Source organism: Paramormyrops kingsleyae, chromosome 5 (assembly GCF_048594095.1).
Source record: "Paramormyrops kingsleyae isolate MSU_618 chromosome 5, PKINGS_0.4, whole genome shotgun sequence".
Taxonomy (NCBI): Eukaryota; Metazoa; Chordata; class Actinopteri; order Osteoglossiformes; family Mormyridae; genus Paramormyrops; species Paramormyrops kingsleyae.
In genome coordinates, this window is record NC_132801.1 from 8,677,787 (window position 1) to 8,702,399 (window position 24,613).

The 24,613-nt window shown below is 45.7% G+C and overlaps 3 protein-coding genes across 9 annotated transcripts; 2 read left to right on the top strand and 1 right to left on the bottom strand.

Moving 5' to 3' along the window:
* On the top strand, positions 1 to 15,998 carry micall1a (MICAL-like 1a). 3 transcript variants are annotated; one of them, XM_023814473.2, is made up of 17 exons: positions 1 to 272; positions 380 to 1,056; positions 3,989 to 4,037; positions 7,605 to 7,746; positions 8,104 to 8,204; positions 9,566 to 9,690; positions 9,970 to 10,571; positions 10,658 to 10,721; positions 10,871 to 11,295; positions 11,636 to 11,937; positions 12,347 to 12,478; positions 12,646 to 12,772; positions 13,030 to 13,120; positions 13,250 to 13,323; positions 13,433 to 13,547; positions 13,887 to 13,933; positions 14,126 to 15,998. In XM_023814473.2, the coding sequence occupies exons 2-17, from the start codon at positions 914 to 916 to the stop codon at positions 14,254 to 14,256; spliced, it is 2,670 nt and encodes an 889-aa protein (XP_023670241.2). In that variant the 5' UTR covers positions 1 to 272; positions 380 to 913; the 3' UTR covers positions 14,257 to 15,998. The 3 variants fall into 3 exon arrangements, with proteins under 3 accessions (XP_023670241.2, XP_023670240.2, XP_023670242.2); XM_023814472.2 differs by having other exon boundaries at positions 2 to 272; positions 11,561 to 11,937; XM_023814474.2 differs by lacking the exon at positions 380 to 1,056 and having other exon boundaries at positions 2 to 272; positions 11,561 to 11,937.
* On the bottom strand, positions 15,707 to 24,193 carry c5h22orf23 (chromosome 5 C22orf23 homolog). 5 transcript variants are annotated; one of them, XM_023814480.2, is made up of 9 exons: positions 19,118 to 19,207; positions 18,666 to 18,697; positions 17,817 to 17,913; positions 17,545 to 17,607; positions 17,271 to 17,444; positions 16,959 to 17,093; positions 16,759 to 16,859; positions 16,235 to 16,380; positions 15,707 to 15,918 (listed from the first exon to the last, which is right to left on the bottom strand). In XM_023814480.2, exons 3-8 carry the CDS (start codon positions 17,911 to 17,913, stop codon positions 16,276 to 16,278), a joined length of 675 nt encoding a protein of 224 aa, XP_023670248.2. In that variant the 5' UTR covers positions 18,666 to 18,697; positions 19,118 to 19,207; the 3' UTR covers positions 15,707 to 15,918; positions 16,235 to 16,275. The 5 variants fall into 5 exon arrangements, with proteins under 5 accessions (XP_023670248.2, XP_023670246.2, XP_023670243.2 ...); XM_023814478.2 differs by lacking the exons at positions 18,666 to 18,697; positions 19,118 to 19,207 and adding an exon at positions 24,141 to 24,193; XM_023814475.2 differs by lacking the exon at positions 18,666 to 18,697 and having other exon boundaries at positions 19,118 to 19,232.
* On the top strand, positions 19,218 to 21,712 carry polr2f (RNA polymerase II, I and III subunit F). The gene is made up of 5 exons (XM_023814483.2): positions 19,218 to 19,357; positions 19,978 to 20,047; positions 20,153 to 20,283; positions 20,725 to 20,796; positions 20,924 to 21,712. Exons 1-5 carry the CDS (start codon positions 19,338 to 19,340, stop codon positions 21,012 to 21,014), a joined length of 384 nt encoding a protein of 127 aa, XP_023670251.1. The 5' UTR covers positions 19,218 to 19,337; the 3' UTR covers positions 21,015 to 21,712.
* Positions 24,194 to 24,613: the final 420 nt, after the last annotated feature.

Below are 24,613 nucleotides of genomic sequence, written 5' to 3' on the forward strand. Positions count from 1 at the left end.
CCGAAAAGCGCCGCTCGGCTCTAGCGGGCGTGAGCAGTATTACCTGCATGGCATCATTTACTCGGCTGGAGTAACACATTTGGAAGCATTATCCGCTGCTGTGGCTTTGCAAAAATACTAAGCGGCATTGGCACAAACCCGATTATTCGTACATAAACACCTAAGCGCCTCACTGTTGACTCTCCGTTCGAAAGCCACCTTTAAAACTGGACTTGTGGCTTTATTCATATCCACGGGCGACCAGAGTTAACGCGAACAACGAAGCCTCGGAGGTAACTTTCTCTTGAGTTTATTTAGTAATAAAGTTTGGTGAATTTTGAAATGTTGATACCAGATTTGCGTGCTATTAATATTCCCTTTATGTATTGTCATCTTGAAGGTGGGGTTACAGCCGTTGCGCCTGGGCTGTGCTGCAGTTTATGAGGATTTGCGTGCAGCAGCCAAGCCCCAGACTGTACTTTTCATCTGTAGCCTACCAGCTGGCAAAGCCAAATCACTCTGGATTCCTTTCATATGATCGTTATGGCTGCAAAAACGACCTCTAGGATCTCGCTGACTGTATATATAACTATACATATCTAACGGCAGATAAGGAAATCGCTGCCTCGTCAGCGCGCTTTGAAGGACATTTTCTTCGCGGCGGCTTCGTGAAACAAAATGTTGTCACCGAGTCAGGGGTTGAATGTTACGCTTTTGTCAAAGAAGATCATAACGCCAGGTCGCCGCAAGGGAACGAGGTCGATCGCTGGTATATTTTTGGGTTTTTAAAGTCTTTCGAATTGAAGACCAGGAAACAAACTTCTTCCCCTACCCCCTCGGATTGCCTTGATACATTTTATACTCTTGCCGACTCTCGGCAATCTCTGGATCGGGCTGCACTGCCGATTTGTAATTTTTGCTCCTTCGGTCTGACATGGGGTCCCTGAAGGCTTTGCAGGAATGGTGCCGGCTGCAGTGCGAGAATTACGAAGACGTGGAGATAAAGAACATGTCGGCGTCCTTCAGGGACGGCCTGGCTTTCTGTGCCATAATCCATAAGCACAGACCGGATTTGATGTAAGTAGATGAGGTGCCCCGTTCCCAGGTTGCTAACCCTCCGCGGCAGGTCCGCCGCCCTGAGGGCGGCTCTGGGCGGCCTCGTCCCCAGCATGATCGCCGAAAGGCAGCGCCTTGTACGCCCAGACAGTGTCACCTTTCCTTTATTTCTTTAACGCGCCTCTGTACTGCGTCCCTACATTAAGCTTAACATTTTTAAATCGTGCTTTAAACTGCATTCAGATATGTGGTGTACGACTTGGGTTTTTTGTGGTTGTAGTCACATATTCAGCCCACGTCGCTGCAAAGTAATATTGGTTACATGTTAACGACTCCAAATAGTTGTTAGTCTGCCTTATTGTGTTTAGTGTGTCAAAAATACTTTGTAGTCAACCACTGTATTTATTCCATTTATGAAATGCAGCTGAAAACACGGTAAAGAATTTTCTGTTGTATGTGACACTAAAAGTGAAACAAATATACCAGTTTATGTCAGCCAGTCTGACATATAGAAATACCTTTGACTGGATATCATTATTAGGTATGTTTAAGATCGGTTTAACAATTACCTAGTTAAAATGTATTGGCTGTTGTTTTATGGCAAGAATCGCGGTCACACCTTGAAGAAGTTTCTCGCAAGGACAGCGATGGGTCACACGTGAGTGTTTAAGGCACAGATCACAGTCCAAAATCACATCCAAATCGTCTTTTTGGAATCCATTTTCTCTCTTTTTTGATTTTCTCCAGCAAGGCAGGTTGCTATAGTATATCAATATTTACTTGGGGTGTGTTATCTCATTAACCCATGCGTTTGTGGGGGCGTTGATGTGACAGCTTATTTATTTGCGGTATTTTGGTTTGTGTGTGTAGCGATCTATAAAGACCAAAGATTAGTTACAAGCCTGTTTTGCGAATGATATCGTATGAACCGTATTATATTATGTAATATATGGATAAGAAGGTATCCTATTTGTGTGTATGAGTACAACTCGACTTTATAGTCAGAGATCACTTGTAGTTTAATCTCACTTCTGTTTTAGCTCAAACATATATCTCTGGTTGAGCCCCTTCACACAAGTGAGAAGTGTGTAAATTTTATTAATGTTCTGTTCAAAAGCTCCCGGAAGGCTGATGGACCTTGTTTGACCTCTGTCCTACAAAAGATGTTATATCTGCCTTTTCTGAAAACGTGTTTTGCGATTGGCTTGGCAGACAGAAGAAGGGTCCGGTCCAATTGTAAGCCCTGTTTGGTGGGGTGGGTGTATTTTGGGGCATTATTATTTGTACAGTCTCACCATCCGGTTTGTAGCAGCTATTTGGGGCAGTGGTGTCATTTTGCTGGCTCGTCCTGGCAGGTCAGGCCATCCGTGTAACAACACCTACATCCTCATGTGTGGCATCACGTCGACCGCAGGGAGCCAGATTTTGGAATGGGAACGTGAGCAGCTAATGGCTGAGAAGCTGACCTGCACAGCTGGCGAGGACTTTGAGGAGGGCGAGCAACCTATTCGGAGTTTGACTCTGTCGCTTTTTTTGCACTTTCATTTCTCGACGTGCAGACCTTTGGCCTTCTCGCTTCTGCCCGTCACCATTCTGCTGTTCTGCGTCGCCGCTCGTCGCATTTCCTGCGTGATGCCGTGGTGGGCGGCATTGTATGTTAGCAATACCGTGAGGCGGGACGTATCTTTGTTTCTGTGTCTGCGTCCCACTGTTGGGCGTCTGCATCTGCGCAGCATCGCAGGGCCAAGGTGGACTGACACAGATGGGCTGCTGGGCTGGGAGCCAGGCGCTCTATCAGCTCGACCCACATAGACGGTCGGTCCACTTAATCACCCGCAGGGGGATGCGGCCGTCATGGAGAATTTTGTCTAATTCTCATCCCACACAAAGTCATGCAGGAATGTTGGCTAATACCCAATGGCTCGCACTCTCCTGTGGTGTTGATTTTGGTTGCCTGGCACTGCCCACTGCTTTTTTTTCTGGGGGGGGGGGGGGGTGTTTCTTGAAGACCTTTGTAGCACTGGTGTCTAGAACTTAGTACTTCAGCTTCTGAATTGCAGAGGTGCTCCTCAGTAACTTCAATGTTTAAATCGGTCCCCAGGGCATTTTTTGGGACCATCTAACATTTTTTTTTTCTTCTTGCCGTGAGTCTCACCCAGGAATCCCGTGGATGTCCGTCCTGCCGAAAACAGGCCCCTCGCAGCTTCTGCTTTCGCTTCCCTTTCACCTTGGATGGTCTCTCCCACAGGGGTTCGTGCTCCTGCTTGCCCTCCCTCACTGCCTCCCTCTCCCCGGGCCGGAGTCCCCCACACTGCCTCCGCTCCGCTCTCCCCTTGCGTCTGATTCGTGCGTGGGCTCCTGCCTGCCAGATCATGCCACACCGCTCGTTTCCCACGCCCTGCTTCTACCGTACCGGCAAACTGGTTCGGATAGCTGTGCCAGTCCCTGCTGTTTTGAGGGCGTGACATGAGGGCATCACCTCCTCCAGGCCTGGTCGCCATGGAGCAGTCCCCGATGCCCCCCGTGGATGGGCACATTCCTGCCTTTCTGTTCGGCCAGTCACGGGCACGGGACCCAGAGATAAGCCAACCTGTGGCCCTTTCCCCACTACGGCCTGGATATGGAGCAGGCTGGTCTCCCCCTTTAGGTCTGAATTCCATCATTTCCAGCATCTCTCTGAACGTGAGCTGGCCCCTCTGCTTACCTCAAGGCTACGTTTACGGTACAGACTCGAAAATCCCTCTGTCCAGACCCCGCTAAAGATACGATACAGAACAGAAAACTCGAGTAATTCTACTGCAGATGCAATGTCAAACATGTCAGACGTCAAAACTGATGACACAGTCGCTCTGTGATCATAAGAAAAAAGACACAAATGTGACCGTAAAAACCCAAGTTAAAGAAGGTTTTAAGCTGCATGTATTCATATTCATTTTGTTTTGTTGTGTTCCAGAGATTTTGATTCCCTGTCCAAAGAAAATGTCTATGAAAACAACCGCCTGGTAAGTGACGGCCGGCCTTTGTTTGGGGGTATTGGTGATGTTCATGATCACGTTGGGGGGGGGGGGGGGGGTGTGTGAGCGTCAGCTGGGTGTAGCTCATGTGAGTAAGAGCAGGAAAGGACACCGTGCGGTGTGGTGTGGTGCTGATGATGTAATCGGATAAGATTTGCCCCGGCTCTTTGCACAACCAGGTTAAGTGTGTGTGTGTGGGTGTGTGTTGGGGGGGTAGTGATATGTTGGAAATCTTAAGCTGTACTCCCTGAAATTCACTTCTGCATTAATGCAGCACACAGTGAGGAATATCTTTCCTGAGTGATTTTTCTGATGGTTTGTGTAGAGGTATGAAACTGGTGTGTGTGTGTGTCTCTGTCTCTGTGCAGTGTGTGAGGGTGGGCTGTATGGTTGGAGCCCGATCACTGGTTCCTGCTGGAGGCTGATACGGAGGGGGGTGTCCGGGATGGAGCCAGGGGGGGTGGGGGACAATGAGGAGATAGTGGGAGGTTAGTTAGGGACGGGGAGTAGGCTGCCTCAGCACTGCCACCAAGAGCCCTTCTGTACTCCTGGGTTTTGTTAAGACTGAGCTTGTAATTCTCCTGGATTGGAGTTTGTTTTCTTGAATTCTGGTCATAATGTGACCTTAAAGTTACTTTGTGAGAAATGTATTGGAAGTGTTTTTGTGCTGGTGAAAAAATGTAAAAAGAAATTGAAATGATATAAACACACCTAGCCTTTAATCATTTAGCCAAAGGTCCGAGTAAGTTTATGAAAGTACCCTCTTTTTTTTTTTGCTAGTGTAGCAGTTTCACTGTTGTTGAGATTAAGTACTTGCGGGGAGTGACTGTTTCCATTTACGGCCTGGACTGATGGGTCCCTTTACGGGGATGGGAACAAATCGATGCAAAGATGCAGAAATGTTTTGCGGCTGTTTGTTTAGAGCACAGTCAGTGCTGCATATGGGGCCATTCAGACAATGGCTGCTCTATTTAATCTGCATATTTAATACCATAGCCTGGAGGCTGAAGACTGTAGGCTGGATTCCTGATGAGAAAGCCAAACCCGAGGAAGTCCTCTGTGGCTTCAGATCAGGTGTTTCAAAACAGAAGGGATTGTTCAGAGAGCTGCCACGGAGGATATGTGAAATTAATGGATTTTTAAATATAAATATTTTCATAGAAATTTTTTTTTTGGTGCACGTGGAGGATTTCAGTAGTTTGGTTACACTTTGATGTGTCAGTCTAGTGTTGCAGTAAAATGACGCCAAGCAGTTTTTTCTTGTTTACAGCAGAAGTGAACGAGTAAAATATGGGTCTTGAAGAAAATATTCAGACCAGAAGTCATAACATGTAATTTTTGCATTGCTGACCGTACAGTTCTGGACAGGATGGTGCCTGATCTGCTCGGGCAGGCCTTTTGCTCAGTAACTGCGTGTCCGTGCTGAATCGCAGGCGGCGGCCTGCAGGGGGCGCTGTGACCTCAGATCGGTGACGCTGAGCCGCGTGAGCCAGACGCCTGCCAGCTGTCACCTGCAGCCTCCGGATATTGACCTGAATCTCAGGTCTCATTTGTCTGGTTCAGTAACCCCCCCCCCCATCCTCCCCCCGCCCACATGAAATTTTAGCCTGAACTGAGAATTGAAAACTTAAAGCGTTTTTTTAACTTTTTAACTGAAAGTTTCTTTTCTACTACTTTTGCTGGTGATTCCCTGTTACTGAACTTGAATATTTATAGATTAAAAGCATGGTGAGAATTATACTTTTACTTGGATTAAGAAAACAGTAGTTCTTAAAGAAGACTCTCAGAAGGAAGGATTACATATTTCAGACTCCGGACGAGCCCTTCTGTTAACCGTTGTGAATGTTATAAACACGGTTCAGAAAACTGTTCATCCATCCATCCATCCATTCATCTGTTAGTCCAGATTGACCTAACCGAATGTCTTTGAGCAGTGAGGAAACATTGCTGGCCAAAAATATCTATTTTTGTACAATGGAAACTGATTTCTGGAAAATCATATTGATCTATGTATTTTTGCTAATTCCGTATACTGCTGAGAAAGGGCAAGAAAGGGGATTAAAAACGGAGGCTAATGATTGGTTCTCAGTGTATCATGTGACTGTCCCCATAGTGATGCCACAGCCAGTCAGTCTGAAACGTGTCTAAATGGATGGAGGTTACATCACATTTCTGTTTCACTTTCTGCCCTCAGAGACAATGCAGTGCTCTGTTCACTCATTCCCTTCGTTTGCCCGCGTGGGTTTTTTTTTTTTTTTTGTTTCCTGTCCATGTCATAGTCCCCCTTTGTTAAAATCACCAGGGCTGCTTGGACTCAGTATTCAAAATGTGACATTCATTCAGGGTATAGAACACATACAAAACTTTTCTAATGCATATATATTTTTAAAAAGGTGTTTGTGATGACATGAGCAAGGGACTGAAAACCACGTCGGATGGGATTTTACTGTCGACTGTCAGTCTTTCTCTGCCAGAGCGAAATGGAACAGTCTAAATAAAACATAAGAAATGGATTAAGTCTCTTGCTGATCACCAACCAGAAGGGTTTCAAAGCCTCATCAATACCAATGGCAGCCCTTAGTTTAAAAATAACCCCTCCAAACTACAGTAAAGCTCTTTATCCAGCCACTATTTTGCCTGCAGTGTAAAGACATTCTGTCTTGTATCTGTCACCTCCATTCATCTGGCCCTTATTTTCTACCTTAGACATATTAGCACAGCTGGGCTTATGAATTGAATGACAGAAATACAGTGGTTCACGTGTCTATGTGTATGTATTGCTGCGTTCCATTTACCTCGGAGGTCGGAACTCAGAACTGGGAAGGACGAGTTAGCCGCGCACCAGTAAGCCGTTTAGCAATACCAGGGATAATTTGTCAGATTTAATTTACCCCAGTTTAAATGATTTTATCTTCGTTCACTTACCTTTAGCCCAGGCTACCTTCCGACAAGTTATCCGGCTAAGCAAGAAATCCTGCTTTTTGAAACAGGCTCCAGCTCTAGCCTGGTTCATCGTTAGCTGTTGTTAGCAATATGTTGCAAAATTTAGCATTTTGAATTTACACAGTATTTTGCACATAAAAACACCATATTAACGCGTCGTGATAGTGGGACGATAGTGGTTGGACAGTATTGTGTGTACAACCGATTTAATGAGCCACAAATAAGACGTTAGTGCTAATAAACAGTGTGAAACTACAGCTTTAACTTGATAAAGTTCATAAAGGGTGCGGCCATCTTGAATTCTGAGCTCAGCATTGTGTAGATTCCTCTGACTTTCTGAGTCGGAATTCCGGCTTCAGGGTGCGTCCCTGTTGAAGTTTCCGACTAGGAACTTGAAATTTCCGAGCTAGGATGTTCTAATGGAAAGCATCATATGTTTAGATTTGGTATTGATTTTTTCACCCGGTCATCAATCATCCTCTCTTAGCTTTTTAACATGGGAGATTCTGACTTATTGTGTAGACTTATTGTGGATTTTGCACAGCTCTTTATAGGGCCTCTTAAGAAGCCCTTGAACATCCTCCCCTCTCCCCTCCCTGACTTCCTCCCCAGGCGTTTGAGACGGCGGAGTCCGAGCTGGGCATCCCAGCTCTGCTGGACCCCGAGGACATGGTGTCCATGAAGGTGCCTGACCGGCTGAGCATCATCACATACGTCTCGCAGTATTACAACTTCTTCACCAACAAGTCTCACGGTACGGATGCAAACATTCTCATGTGTGTAACGTAGTCTTTAAATACAGCCCAAAGCAGGGATGATAACACAAAACGGGGGCTACCTAAAATGTTCAAAGCACACGAACAGTGTTAGGGTTACTTCCAGAGTAAGGAGAAACAGCGGAAGGTCTGAATGAGAATCCAAGGGGGTCAACAAAAGAAGGAAGTCTATCTCATTGTGAGACAAGGGAAAAATAACAGAGCTAAAAGATTCTGAGGAAATATGAAGTTATAGGAAGACTGGAAGGGCAATGTTACCCATTTTGTTCCATAAATTCATTTATTGACATTGCTGAAATTGCTAAATTTGATAAATTCTTTTCTTTATTCTTCAGCCAACCCCCCCTGCATGAAGAGGCCAGGTGGTACAGGCCATAATGAGCCTGTTGTAAAGAGGCCTCTAATTCCTGCCAATGAAGGAGTGGCGGATTCCAAGGTGTGTCTGGGGGTTTGTGTGTTGGTGCTTCGCACAATGGCAGCGGTTTGGTGGCTAAAACACCTGTATCATTTTTTTCCCATTGAATTGATTCCTAGCAACACGCCATGATATTAGCGAGATTTACTATGTCAGCATGGGGCTGCTGTTAATGAACGGATCCTTAAGGCATGTGAGGGAAGGAGCGTCGTTGTTAAAGGGGGCGTTTGCTAGTCTTGTCGAAACCTGTATTCGTTTTTTCCAGTTAAGAACGGGAGCTAGATGCTGTCGGTGATGTAGAACTGACTAAATCTCAGAGGAATCGCCACGCTAGGATGTCGCAGACTGTGTACAGCGTTCCTCTGTAGTAGAAGATGGAAATGTTGCATTTTTGAATTTACAGTACTGTGCAAAAGTCTAAGCTAAAGAAAATGATGCTTAAATGACCTTTATATTGATGCAAAACTATGTTATTACGCCTGTCACAGTGTGTCAGCTTCGCCATCAGAACCTCTGCTGAAATCACCCCATTTACATTAACTTTTTGTAGAACAGAAAAAATTCTTGTTAGTTTTTTCTTGTGTTACTCTTAATATGCATTCATGTTAAATAGTTTTTTGTTCTGAGCAAATGTGCAGTTACTACCCTGATAAATACCTTTAAACTTTTCCTTCGACTGCCTAAGTATATTGTACATCGTGTTGATTGTTGCGTGCATTGTTAGCATAAGATTTTCGGTTGTTCTGTTAATCGGGTTTTCATGCACTTTAGCGTGATAAGGCTCAGGTTCATCCATTTCTGTGTGCTTTGCATGCCGGTGTCTGCAGGCAGGAAATGGGCCCTGCAGCCGTCGAGAACTTCCTGTCTCTGTACTGCCCTACCTGCTCCTCCGTCACCTCTCTCCTCCTTCAGATGGAAAGCCACACTTTTTCCTCATAGCCAATCCCTCATTTATATTCCCCATTTCTCACCAATCCAGTGCACAGCCAGGAGGATGGGGGTGGGGCGGGTGAGGGGGGGGGGGTGACCCATAAGGTTAGCTCAGTTACCACATCACCAGCTAATGTGCATTGTTGCCAGTCTGACAACAAGAAATGACGTAGATGAATGTGGTCTTGAAATGCGCCTCTACCCATTGTGGCTTAATTATAAGAAGTAATCCTAGTAATTAGTGTCAAAATATTTGTTTTATAAATCGAAATTCAAAGGATGTGCTTAGCGAGTCGACCTCATGAAAGTGAGGTAGTGTGTCAGTTTCACCCCTGACACAGTTTGATCTCCCTCCTCCTTCCACCACCAAACTCCCCCGCCCCCCCCCCCCCCCACCCACCTCACCCTTCATCCTCAACGTGGGTGGCTATCGGCTGTCCCTGCCTGCGCAGGCGGACGCAGGCGGCCAATCTAAACGCAGCACACTGAGCAGTACCTGCGCAGCCTGTCAAAAACACGTCCACCTGGTGCAGAGGTTCTTGGTTGACGGCAAGCTGTACCATCGCAACTGCTTCAGGTAATGTGGCAAACTCCCAGCATGCACTGCAGACTTGCCCAACTAGAGGGAGAGATTATATTACTGTGCCTGGTATCCATTTCATTCTTTATATGTGCAAGCGTGCGGCCATCGAGTTTGGGAGGGTTGGTGGGTCATGGAGCTTGGGTGGGTTATCCTGTAATGCTGGTGCCCAGTTTTGGGAAGATTCCCTGTTGTGTTTACCAAGGGTTCTAGTAAGCTGAAGGTTGGTCTGCCCTCCGCCCCCCTCCCGCTTATCCCACCCCACCTGTCCCTCAGGTGTAAAGAATGTAGCAGTACCCTGTTACCTGGGTCCTATAAATCGGGAAGCGAAGCAGGTTCCCTGGTCTGCACTCACCACTTTGCCAAGTCCTCCTCAGCCAGTCAAAATGGCCGCCCGGACCTCAGCAGGGGGGCAGAGCCTGGGGCGGAGCCTGGGGGAGGAGCCAGGGTGATGGAGCGTCCAGGTAGCATTCGGGAAGAAGAGAGTCCAGGTGGGACCACCGAGGGACAATCTGTCCCTCCTCGATCGATGGAAGAGTCACTAGACCAAGACAATAGGAAGGATAGGAGCAGCGATGGGGAGATGAAAGAGGATCAGAGAAATGGAGAGACCGTGGACATCAAGAGGGGCCAGGAGATGGAGGTCAGGCCCCAGCCTTCCACACCTCCCAATCCATTTGAGGACAGCGAGGATGAGGAGCCGGAAAAGACGCGACCAATCGAAGATTCCTTCAACAATGAGCTTCCGTCAGTGCCAACTGCACATCCCAGTGCTGCTGGCCGACCGGTGCCCGCCCCCCGCCGTGTGTCTGAGCCCCCCCCACGCCCGACCCCCAGGGCCCGCCAGCCCAGGATGGCCGACAGCCCCACGGTTAATGGTGAGAGGAAGGGACAATGTTGGTGCATGCATTGGTTGCAGTATAATATGGGCTTTCTACTTTTAATGGTCTTTCTGTCTCGGTAGGAGATACCATCAGCACCAGTAGGTATATTCCCACACCCAGGGAAAGGTCTCACTCACCAGCCAGGTGAGGATCCTTGTCCTCGGCCAAAAACATTCATCCTGCTGTCTCTCACAAGTCTGCTGTGTGACCAATTGCATAACTTTATATGTAAACACTGTCTTTCCTGTGTTTTGGTCATACATTTATGCACGTGCCCGTCTCCTCCGCTTTAGCATATCTGGTGAAACTCCCAAATCCAAAGACCCGCCCTGGATGGCACTTGTCCAATCCCAGAAGAAGAAGCCAGCTCCCCCCCCTCCCCCTGGCACAGCCCCGCCCCCACGCCCCGGCTCCATGCCTTCCATAGGTGGGCCAGGGTCCAGGCCAGCCTCTCCCCCACATTCCAGCAATCCCTTCGAGGATGATGATGATGCTGCGGAGGCAGAGGGGGAGGAGCAAGCGGAGCTGCCCGGCAGCTCGGCACCTCCCCCGGCGGTGGTCCACCACCCCTGGTATGGGATCATGGCGGCTGAGGGGGGCCACTCCAGCGGTCCCGCTAGCACGGACGTCACCCCTAACCAAACTCCCAGCCAAAGCCCAGGCAGCCAGAGGGTTAAGAAAAGGCTGGCCCCCAGAGTTCCACAGCCCTTCCCTACAGGTCCGTGTCCCCCCCCCTGTTCCCTAGAACAGCCTTTGATCCCCATGTTATGAATTTAGTTGGATGTATCAGTGCAGAAACAGAAATAGAATAGAAAACAAAAGCTTACAGATTTAGCTTTGGCGCCATACTGTATGAATTCTGGATTTGTGGATATGTGTTTACATGGGTGTCTCTCTCTCTCCCTTCGCCATTGCCTTGTCTTCATATTCTATGCACTCTTGCATTCTTTGTCCTTCCTCGTTCGGCTGCTCTGTCTCTCCAGCTCTCCCTCCCTCTGATCCCAGCACTCCCTCTCCATCCCCGGCTCTCAGCACGGAGTCTCTCTCCTCCTCCTCAGACCACAGCTCTTCCAGGGCCCTCCCAGAGGGCGTGGCCGCCGGCCAGGACCCCCCCTTCACTAAGAGCGTCTCGGAACCCTCCATCAGCGGACCCGCCCTTGCCGCTGCTGGCCAGAAATCAAGACCCTCCTCAAGTCCCCCCCCACCACCTGTGCCGACGAATACCAGCTCAGCTCCTGCCACGCCGCAGACAAACCGGAGTGCGGGGATGCGGACTCCCCGCCCCCCACCTCCCAGACCACCGACGACACCCAGTCCGCTTGCGAAAGTGACCCCGCCGCCTCCCACTCCCCAGGGGAAGGTATGAGAGGCCGCGACAGGTCATTTCTCAAAGGGCATGTGTGACATGTGCCGTTTCCATGGAAACCAGGCCAGAATTAAGGGGAATGGCCATTTACCAAAGTTGCTGTGTACCGCTGCATGGTAGGTAGATAGATTAGATTGGTAGAAAGAAAGAAAGAAAGAAAGGAAGAAAGAAAGAAAGAGAGAAAAAGAAAGTACAGAACAGTTTTGACAGTTTCAGGCTCTAGAGACTGGTTAGAGGAACTGAGCAGGAGCAGACTTGTCAGGGTAACCCTTTGTGGTTCACCTTTGTCCCTTAAACAGTTTCATAGAAACCACATTCATCATCAGAACCAGCCAGACAGATGTTGGGTCTTCAGGCTTTGAAGTGTTAAGGCTCACCTTGGGTTGCCATCTTTTTTGGTTAGCGTACCTGCAAAGAGAACCCCTTCGACCGGAAGGCCAGCCCCCCGTCTAAGCCCACAGCCCGGCCCCCCAGGGGACCCCGGCCCGCCCGCCCCCCAGCCCCCGGACACGGCTTCCCCCTCATCAAAAGGAAGGTACATTTGAGAAGCTCTTCGCTCAGCGGGCCTGTCATGGTCAGCATGCCTGTCGGTTTGGCAGCTGGACTAATCCCTACGGAATGCGCCCCCACTCACGGCCCCGGGGGGGTCTGACCGGGAGCCCTGTGACACAGAGCTCCTCTCCCTCCTCCCTCCCTGTTCAGGTTCAGTCGGACCAGTACATCCCAGTAGAGGACATTCACGTGGAGATGGGTGAACTGGAACGGCGCCTGGATGAGCTGGAACACAGGGGGGTGGAGCTGGAACAGAGACTGAGAGAGTGCCAGAGTGGTGAGGGGGGGGGGGGCTGGGGGACGCATCCTAAAAATAGCACCAGTGTGCAACTGTGCTCCATTATTTACACATGTAGCTGCTTCAGATAGCTAGAGGCTTCGGCTAACTAACTTCAGAAGATGTTTCTTAAGCTCTGAGGGCACCAGTCAGTCCTACAGAAAGGTGGCCTCTGTCAGGCTTCACCCTGAAGCTGTCAGTGGCATCATGGGCTCAGATGAGTCGCAGTCTGTATCTGAGCTAGCTTCCCGTTGCAGATGAGGAGGAGGAGCGCCTCCTGGTGGACTGGTTCACGCTGATCCATGACAAACACATGCTTGTTCGGAGGGAGGTCGAGCTCGTCTACACGTGAGAGCCCCTTCGCCTGCTTCCGGTTTTGTTTAAGTTTAAACTGTTAAAATACAAACCGGCGGAGAGGAAACGTACAAGTGTGTATGATTTTTTTTTTTTTTTTTTTGCATATTTGCGTATTTCCAGGGCCAAACAGCAAAATTTGGAAGAGAGACAAGCGGATGTAGAATATGAGCTCCGGTGTCTCCTCAATAAACCCGGTAAGCTGGTGTCACATGAGTAACTCCTGCCTGCTGTGGTGGCGTTGGCCACGCCCCTTTTGTGATGCAGGTGAGGGGTGTGTCTGACCACGCCCCCTTATCTTAACAGAGAAGGAGTGGAGCGAGGAGGACCGGAACAGAGAGAAGGAGCTCATGGATGAGCTGGTCACCATCATCGAGGACAGAAACCAGATCATCAACAGCATGGATCAGGACCGGCAGAGGTGATCACTCAGCTGGGTCATTCCCCTGCTAAATATTTCAGCACTTTTGTGCAGCCATGTTGACACTGTTTCAGATACTGATCTGGATTCAGTTTAAAGATATTGGATTACGCTCATTGTAGACAGATGCTGTGTAGTAGAATTGACATGTTCAGTGTGCACCCTGCACAAGGCACCAGAGGACTGTGACCATACCTGACGAAGGAGTGTTTCTGGCTACATATTTAGTGTATTTCCTGCTTGTTCCTGCATAACTCGTCACCTAGTTTTTGATGCCAGCTGTATTGTGCTTTGATTGCCTTGTCATTTAGTTAATGGAAACCGAATTGACTATTTCAGGGAGGAGGAAGAAGACAAGATGTTAGAAGCAGTGATTAAGAAGAAAGGTACCTGAAAATTCTCCCTGTCCTCTTCGCTGTGGGAAAATCGATATGCCGTTATAAAGTGTACAGTTGCTACAAAGGCAGACTTCAGGGAATCTGAGATGCCTCTTCAGCGATACAGTTGTACTCTGGCTCTTGCTCATATAACATGACCTGTATCCCCCCCCCCCCACCCCACACACACCCCACCAACAGAGTTCCACAAGGAGCTCGATGTCGACCCAAGGAAGAAGGGTGTCAAGTTCAAGCCCAGTAAGGTTCTGAAGATGCTGAGTCCCAAGAGCGAGGGAGGCAAGAACAGGAACGTCCGGAAAGACAAGAGCTGAGGCGGCAGAGCCTGAGGGAGCGAGCTGCTCTCAGAGGGCGGGGCCAGTGCTGGGGGGCGGGGCCAGTGCTGGGGGGCGGGGGCAGGGAGGCGAGGATGTGCCGTGGGGAGAGAAAGTGGCCTCCGGTGTACGGCAATCAAAGGCTTCCCCCCCCTGCAGCCCTGATCACACCCTCTCACAAATGCTCGCCCCACAAACGCTGACATGTATATATTTTAAACTGCCTTTTTGAACTGTGCCACAGAAGTAACACCTGTTAAAATTAAGACAAAAGAGTGTCTTCCTGTACGATTTTATTTATATTGTGTCCTAAGTGCTGTTCTACCTTTAAGTTATACGTCACAGGCTCTTGAACCCGTCATATTTTTACAGTAGGAACAGAATTAAGTCAAACGTCTGACATTTAACCATGAGCACTGTGGTAATAAGCCCTGGATATTTCTGTTTAGTATCATATATATTTCACTGTGCATAACGCTACTGTACACAAGGACATGGATCCAGTGTCCCAGTAAGGGGTTTTCCCCCATCTTAATGGTAAATTCCTGGTTGCTAAGGTTTCTCTGTAAATTCCGGATACAGGTCCAGTACTATACGTGGCGTATGCTGGATTGGTGCCCGGAATTCGTCGTTGGACTGAGTGATGGTTACGTACCTGACTGTATGTAACCATAAATAAATTTCATTGGTGGTGGTCCGGCTACCATACTGGTAGATTTTGCAGACTGGAAGGGGGGGGCCCCCTTGGTCAGTTTTGCCAGCTGAGGGTGGGGTCGTAGATTAGGGGCTTAAAGCAAATTTTGGGGGGAGGGGTTCAAACTTGTCATTTTACGACCTGACTATGTGCCTGATCAGTAACAGAAAAAGTTTGGTATTTTACTGTGTGGTTACGGATTGTGTGTCCATCGGCGCGGAGGGAATTTTGGGTTATTAAGAAAAGGAAAGTTTTACACAAAATAGAGCAGGCTGGAACGTACCTCATGGCATTTGTAAACATTTGTAAAAAGCAGGGGGTATTGAGTGACCCAGCAGGCCAAGCCTCTGCACCTGTGATTGAAAGGTCGCTGGTTCAAGCTGAGCCTTAGCACGACCCTTAACCCCCAACTCCGTGGGCCACCACTGCAGCTGGCTGCCAAGCTGCGTCTCTATGTGTCATGGAGACCAAGATGGAGAGGGGTGAAAAGAGAATTTCCCCACTAGGGATCAATGAAGTGTCATTATCATCATCAGGTGGATCAGCTGAACATTCATTTATCCATTTTCCATACATAGTTAAAAAGTGAGAGTGTTAAGCCTGTGAATGATGCATATATGCAAACTTAGTTTTTAATTTATGTTTTTTTAAATGTTTTTTTTCCCCCTATTACAGTTATACTAATTTAACCTGTGTCTGTGTTTGACTTTTTTAATGGGCTGGGTTCAGTTCTCTGAAACAGCAGTTTACAATGTGCACATTCACAGTGAAATGCCTTTATTTCCCCCTTTTTAACCCCTCACCCCTCACTCTGTTTCTTCCCCACTTTACCGGTTTGTCATTCTGGGTAACAACGCGCTCTTTCTGCACTCATTGTCACTTCATTTCCTTCAGTTTGGGTTCTTGTCACTGGGGGAGGTTGTGCCACCCAACGGGTTTTACAAAACAGCAGAAATGCTAACAGAGATCTAGACGAAAAAAAAACAAAAAACAATTAAAACCATAGCTATATGAGAAGGAAATAAAAAGAATTAATGAAACTAAACAATGTGTGTTTATTCATTCACATTTGACATCGTGTGTATAATGTATATGCCTAGCAAATGTGACATTTGTAACTGGCAGTTTCTGACCAGCTGGTAAAGTACAGGAATACCCTATTCTCACCCAACTCAATTCTACTTAATTTTGAGTCATTTGAGTGTATAGGAATAATATGGGAATCTTTGTGCATACTTTTATCTATGAGTACCAATTTTTGTCTTAGAAGTTTAGAGTATGTGCCTTGGCAGTTTTCTTGAAGTCTAAGGGTTTCCATTGGTGTGTCAGTCAGCTGCAGTTGCGGGACATTCTGCCCTCCTCTGCTCCTCTCTGCTGCTTTTCCACTCCATGCTGCGAGCTCTGTCAATCACTTCCAGCTCCCGGATCCTCTGTGAGATAGCAAGAATAGGTGGAGACACCTTGTCTGTATGTCTCTGGGTTGGGATCTGTACTTTGTACGCGTGAGGATGTTTTTCAGTACCTCTAACGGTTTGTAGACTCTAAATCTCTGAAATTTGTCCACGGTGCAATTCTATGAGCACACAGAATACAAAATGCTCCAAATAGGCTTCACAGTTGTATGTTTCTACCTTCTAATCTATTTGTATATTGTTCAGTGCTTTGCCACTGGATAGACACTTAAACCAGGTGATGCTTATAGCCATGTGACCATTTGGCTGCTTGTGAATGGCACTGTGGGTGTTCATGAGACACGTTGGCACACAAATCCATAGCAAATCCACAGCAATACCAGCGTGTGTTGTAACCTGTGATATCTCTGTGTTAATGATGTTCTGGAAACATTTCCCTCTCCCAAGGGCCGCCATCTCCTCAAGAAACTGTCTTCTGTCTTCGATCTCGTCCAGGACTGAGGATTGAAAGAAAGAGAAGGTTGGAGGATGAAGTGGAAAATGAGCTTAAAATCATCTTTGAGTTTTCTATTTACTCCTAAAACCTCTGGCCTCACCCTCTTGGAATCTGTCGACCTCCTTCTCGGCTCCCCTGTCAACAGGAAAGTCCTGGAAATGGATGGTTTTTGGCTCCTCTTCCTTCCCCATCGCAAAAATACCCTGCAGCCTCCTCTTTTCCATTTCGAGATCCCCTAGAAGAAAGATTGACAAAACAATCTTCTGCATACTTTTGCTGTGGTCTGAATAGTTCACTACATGATTTTGGTCCCAACATCACACCTCTTCAGCTGTGAGACATAAAGCAATGTTAGTATACTATGTGTTTCTTTTTGGAATTTATTTTTTTTGGGGGGGGGGGGGTTACTGACGTATGGCAGATGGGCGGAACTTCTCTCGCACGTAATTATCCCCAGATCTGCATATCGTAGCGCTACGTTTCTGTGGTTTGACTGGCAGGCTGGATGGTTCGTTGACCATGGGTTTGGGATGGGCTGCAGGGGCTAGTGATGTGAGGGTACAAGTCAATGGCAGGGCGCCCCCCTCTGTTCAAAATTAATAGAAAAATTATTTTATGAGATATATATACAGGTTAAGGGCCAAATATAGACAGAAACAAAGTATATAAATTACTTCTATACTCACTCTTCAACTGGCTGGTGATCTGTCTTTGCTGAAAGTTTGTAAGCTTTGACTCTTTCATCATCACTTGCAGAACAGATAGAATATTTTAAAATACATTCTTAGAAAATCAAAGCAAACTATGTAAGAAGTAAAATGGCAGACAAGGCATGATTCAGTGACGTTATGCATTAAGTGATGAATGTATTGCTTAGGTACATATAAAAATTCTGAACTCCTCATATAAAGTTTCCACATATGTAATGGGCAGTCAGAACAGTTACTAGCCAACTTACATTTGAGCATTTCCTGTGTCTCCTTGCTGTACTGCAGCACGTGGCCCAGCCCCGCCCCCGCCTCAGATGAACGTGCTACGTCTCCATTGTGCGACATCTATACCGGAAACATACACACGCAAGCAGACGTAGTGTGTCAGACCAAATTGTCTTTTATTAGTATAAGGCTTACTCTCGTAACATAATTCTTACTAGTTAAAATAACATTCTTACCAGTAAGAATTCGAATTCAAGATATCTACAGTGCAATTCTTACTAGAAAGAATGATCATTTTTACTAGCAAGAATTGTATTTTTAATTAATTTTTGTTTTTAAAATTTTATTGAATTATGGACATGTACAATATGACTTTTTACTAGTGAAAATTGAATTTAGGATATGTGAGACAAAAATACAATGGAAGTCAATGGGAATATATGACTAATAAAACTGAATTATAGAGCTCTATAATATGAATTTTTCCAAGTAAATATACAATTCTTGCTAGTGAAAATGATTATTCGTACTAGTACAAATAGAACTATAGAAATCTGAAATTTGCATTCTATCCAGTAAAATTGTTTTTTTTTTCTTTCTACTATTTAGAATGTAATTTCTCCTAGTAGACATCAAATAACGATTAGTAAGCCTTACACTATTAAAAGACAATATGGCTTGACATAGGACGTAGCGGAGATGGTGTATCACACAGAAGGGAAATAGATACATATCGACAAGTTAATTATTGCTGGAACAGTCTTTCAGGGAGAACAGCAGACCATAGTGTATCTCAAATAAATAAATACTAAAATGCAAATCAAATGTGGATTAACGATACTTGTATTATATTAGTTCATTTGCGTTCTTACTGTTGTAATGTTTCCCCTGGTCCGTATGTTACCTAAAGCCAGAATAACATGCCAACATTGTACTGCCCCGTTACACAATTTAAAACACTTCAGAGCCATTTCATTACAGCCCAGTGTGCACGTTTGTTGTGTAAATCTTCGTGAGGAATAGACTTGTTTTGTAATTTTCAAAACAATTATTGCCACAGCTTACCACGCATTACTTTTTCCATAAACGCTCCAAAGTCGGTCTTATTTCCGAGATGCTTACAGCGGTTGTTAAGGCAACGGGGAAACTACTGGAGTATGTATAGATAATGTACTACCAGATACTACGAGATGTGACTAGCATGTTACGAAAAAGGATCAAATATACAAAAATTGTTAACTAAGATACAAACATAGTAAACTACGTTATAATTAGACTTTGTAGAGTAATGTTAAACATTTTTATTAAAGTTCAGTAGACTCACATCATCTGAGCAGGAGAAAAAATAACAAGAAACCTGTTTTCGGGGATGCCGATCTATATAATACATCACTTGTGTATCTATGCGCCCAGAGCCGTGCCCCGGATGTTGTCGAATATAGAGGAGGAAGCACTATGGGAAAGCGTGTCGCTTTTGCTGCGCGCAGCCGGGATCGAGTCGTACTTGTGTATTTGAGGTGAAAATATACTTAGATAGAACTAGAATGTCTGATAACGAAGACAAGTAAGTAACAAAATAATATTTGCCATAATTAGTTTGTTATAATTCACTTAGCTGGGAAGCGGCGTAATCGTGACGAGGGTAATTTTGATCATGTACGGCAAGCTATCTGTTAGCCATTGGCTAAGTTTGCATGATGCTAGTTTTTGTTTGATTTTTATCAATTGTTTTTAAAACCTTTGTTTCATTTTATTATTTTTCATATGTAGAGATGTTGAGGTTACAAATGCAGATTTCGCATTTGTTGGGAGTAGTGGTTTGAAGTAATATGCTGAGCAAATTTGATTTACCTACAGTGAAGCATGAAGTTGAAGTTTTAAACAAATCTGAATGAGTACCTAACCACTGCATTTGTCTACGCTTCACAAATTATATAGTATCTCATAGGAAACCTCTATTTAAAACAAACATTTAAAATAGCAAGAGTGACCAATTGTACAAGTAATCTGTTTTTAAAATCAATTTGAATGAAACGGCGAGACGCATGAAATCTGAACTCTTGCCACTGAGAATGTTCTGGACTTCATAGTGCTGTACGTACTGTAGCTGGAGTGCATGATTACCCAGGCAGGGCAACGTAATGTGTGGAGTTAAGTCCGTCATCTTTGGCATTTCTCTTTTAGTTTTGATGATGGAGACTTTGATGATGTTGAGGAAGATGAAGGACTGGATGACTTGGAGAACGTGGAAGATGTGAGTTCACTGTGAAATGAGACCTTCTTGCGATACTCTCTGTACTGCAATTGTACTGCATTGAAAATCCTGTCTTTATAATTCAACTTGCCCTTCATGTTTTAGGAAGACCAAGAAAATGTGCAGATCCTGCCAGCGGGAGAGGGCCAGCAAGCCAACCAGAAGAGAATCACCACTCCTTACATGACCAAATACGAGAGAGCCAGAGTGCTGGGCACCCGTGCACTGCAGATAGCGTGAGTATTGCCTCACTGACTCTCCTGTTAAATTTTTGCCTGCAATTTGCACTCCATTTTTAAAGCTTGATATGTGTCCTCATTAATAACACACACAAGCTGAATTGCAAATATAAAATTACTTAATTGTATGAATCGAAATATGTATGTCTAGTTTGATAATGCATGTTCTAGCTAACCTCGTTTTTGTTAAAAATTCATAGTTGGTTCATTTTCATAAGATGATCGCACAGTAACAAAAGCACTGAACATTTGTAAAAGCATCTAATTAACAAGTTAAACACGATATCTAGAAAACAGAAAGGGAAAAAATTAAAGAATGAAGTATTTCCTTGTTGAGGTAACTTTTTGGATAGTAACCCAGGATTCGCACCCCTCTCTGTCCCCCTGCACCTGTTCTTATCCTGGCCAAACTTCACTTCTTGCTGCTCTTTCCTGCAGGATGTGTGCTCCAGTTATGGTGGAGCTGGAGGGAGAAACAGACCCACTGCAGATCGCCATGAAGGAACTCAAGTAAGGATCTTCTTCTGTCCCTGCATTTTGATTTCACTCATGATTTAGCCTGAGCTGCGAGTTGCATGTTCCGCTGCAGCTGCGGTGCTGCGGCGTGTAATTACTGGGTCCTGACACCCCTTTGCAGGAGCCGGAAGATTCCCATCATCATCCGGAGGTACCTGCCGGACGGGAGCTACGAGGACTGGGGCTGCGATGAGCTCATCATCTCCGACTGAGATGATCCGGTCCAATGCGAGCTTCTGTGGAGCCAGGATACCAAGCTGAGTGTGAACTTGCTGGAGGTGCCCAAGGGACACGTGCACTGGGCCCATGGAGTTTGGATTCAGAGTCCTAAAAAGTCTATTTTCTCCCATGCATGGTGCAGCAGCCTCTCTACTGTATTGTATAGTTTACCATAATAATAAGTCATAATGAAAAATAGTAGTGTGCTTAAGAAACCATCGAAACCACATGGTTTACTGTGTCGTGTTCATCACTGGTTTAACCTGGCTGGACCCAACAAAGTAGCCAATGGGAAGAGAGTGTGCAGTGTTTTACAGCATCCACTAAGACCACCCACTATAGGTTGCAGACCTTTTTTTTTTTTTTTTTTTTTGTTCCTCATCACTAGCCCTTTATATATAAATGGGAAATGACAAGAAATTGGGTTATTTCAGCTGAAATCCACCAGAGGGAGCCAAAATGTTTTGTTTGACCTCAATACTGACAGTTGATTTGGTCATCTTTTTAATAACTTTCAATATTTTTTTTCTAAGATCCAGAAGATTGATACTGCTTGTCAAGTTGTAATATAAAAAAAGTAGGAATTTTAATTATTTTATTGTCATGGCTCTTTTTCTACTACTAATTGTTGACCACTTCCTCAGTGGTTTAATTTAAATAAAGTGGAATAAGTGTTTATTTCCGAGTTGAATTGTTAGTCATGGTTTCTGTTATTACTTGAGTTATAGATATGGGCAGGATCTCTATGATGTGATAATCATAAAGCCAATGCAATGTCACTGACACACCTGGGTACTGGCAGAACATTTTAATCCTTCGGTTTTTCTCTGACCCAAGAATTTAGTCAGGCGTGACTCTTGAGATTTTGGGCCCCATGAAAGCATATCGTATGAAGGAGCCCCCAACTCAGACCAATCTGATTCTCTTCCAAATCTTGTTGGACCCACTCAGAATCATCCAGCTCCTAACTGGTATTTTGAATAGAGGATTCTCAGTCTGTTTGTGGGGAGACTACATCCAAAAGCTGAGAGTGATATCCATGATGAACAACTTGGATTCTTGTTGCTATTGTTTGTGCTTTATATTGGTGCGATGTGAAGGTGCAGCCATTAGTTGGGAGGGTGATTGGTTTGGATGATTAGGGCGGCGTTGTTGCTATGGGCTGGTGATGCCCTATTCACTCTATCCAGACATGTCCATTAGTGTGGGCTCAAGCAATGAGCTTCTGAAAAAGAAGTAACTGGGCTACGAATTATCGCCTCAAAATATCAGGCTGTGTTTCTATTATGGAAAAGTGTTGTTTTCTTCACTTGGGAACTCTTGGTTTATTGGTCAATCTGTGTCATCTGTTCATGAGTTCTATGGTTAGTGACTAGGATTGCAAAATTCTGGGAATTTTCCTGTTAGTGCCCATATATTCCTGTTAATTCCCTTGGAAAGTTTCCAACTTGGAATATTTCCAAAATTCGCACGCTTAACTTGACATGGAATGGAAAGTTTCTGTAAATTTCCCACCCCTTTGCCACTCTGGTAGTGACTGCAAAGACAAGGCCATGGATATATGTGGCCGAAATTAAGCTTTTGCAGGATTTTTGGGCTCCCTTTCCTGGAGAACCAGTTGCCACCGGAAACATACTGGACACGTCTCACTGGGAGGAAGTCTTGGGGCAGATCCAGGAAGCCCTTAAGGAATTATACCACTCGGCCGCTCTGGGAATATTTTGGTTTCCTTCAGGAAGAGCTGGAATCTGTTGCTGTTAAAAGGGAAAGCTGTTTGTGAACCTCACTAATATTAGCAAAACGGAAATAGAGGTATCAGTTTCTAAAAGGTTAGCAGACTGTATGTATCTGTCTGTATTAGGTACCGGGTAGTACTCCGCTGGTAGAGTGGGTTTATTAATAATTTGTATTTTGTTTGTGCTACCAGTGACATCAACAAAGGTAACAGCTTAAGTATCCTTATGTGTTTTTTTTCTTTTCCACTCTATATAAATATATGAACTATAAGACTAAAATTAGTGATAGAATAACAGGTATTCCTTCACCAAACACTATATCCTGGTATCAACAGGGGAAAAAAAAGCCTGACAATGATATGCAAAGGAATGCGGACAGCAAATGAGGAATTTGAGGGACCAGTTTACCCAATATCAGGTGATGGAACAAATCATACAAGATACCATAAATTCTAGCAAATGATAACGGCTGTATTAATTTCTTTATCTGTTGCACTGCATACGAAACACTTTGTGGGTGAAGGGATGGTATTGATTTCATTTTTTGCTATAAATTGATGGTAAGTTAACAACCCCCACCCTCCCCATCAACAAGCGTCACTACAATGTGTGAGATCGGCGCATTCACTTCGTCTGAGTCATATTACAACCGTAGGAATTCTCCTTCACGGTGTCGTATTTGTCTGTCTAGCCTTGTACTTTCCCGGCTCGCCTAGACCGCAGACCATCTGACAGCAACGCAGTCACGCACACGTTGAGAAAACTGGTGTGAAGTCTCCTTTTTCCTCTCCGCACGTGTAAACCAACACTCCACGGTTTCAGACAAGCCACTTCACCTCTCTGTCCGAAATCTTGTTGGGATCCTAAAGCTGCATCTAAAATCCCGTTTCCAGACAGAGCCAGAAGAAAGCGTGAGCTGCCTCTGCTCCGCGCTGGATCGGAAAGTTATTCCATAGTGACCGCGTGCATCTGCAACACTGCCGCCTGGCGGCGCAGATCTCAGATCTGTGTGCATGTCTTCCCTAAGTTCAGCCTTCGGTAATTTATTGGGGGGGGTTTGCCCCGCAGCTATAGCCTCTTAGAATTAAACAAGGTTTAAAACACATATTTAGGAGTTTCTAAAATACTTTAGAGCAGCTTGGTTCTGACTATTTTTACAACGAGAGTTACTTTTACCAAGAAAGCACTCTGGCGAGCTACTGCATAGTGACGGTATATTTTGTCGATGGGGGGGATCCCCCTCTCTATGCCTAAATTTGGCCAATCGATTGTGAGGCGAGGGGGGGGGGGTGATCGCCATGAACTGGTTGGCGACCACTGGCTTATAAACAATGTTGATACTGCAAACGGACACAGAATCGAAGGACTTGTACGCCATCTCACCTCCAGTATCACCATCTATCTCCTCTTTCAGTCCCGCCTTTGCTCCCACCGCCTGCGGTACTGGACGAATTTTTAAATCCCATTACAGCCTAAGGCTCGGCAGATAGAGGGAGAGGGAGAGAGGGGGGGGGGCAGTATGAAAGTCCCTTTGTATGGCTGCAAAGCTACAGCCCGAGCAGTTACGGGTATGACTTGCTCGCCCGCCTCCCCATCCACCATCTCAATGACGCTCTTTGTCAAGCCGCCGATTAAACGGAGGGAATTGCCAGTGCGGCCCCCTACCGACGCACAGAGGCGCACACATTAATACAGTGTGCTGCTTGTTGTTTGTGACAGACTCCGTGCTGGGGTCCCCACGTCCCACCGTCGTGCACCGCAGTGGAGTTAAAGGTATCCTGGGTTTATTCCGCTGACTCCCTGGATTCCCAAATTTGTGTACTGCTCCACCATCAACGTGGATGGATAAGTGGCTG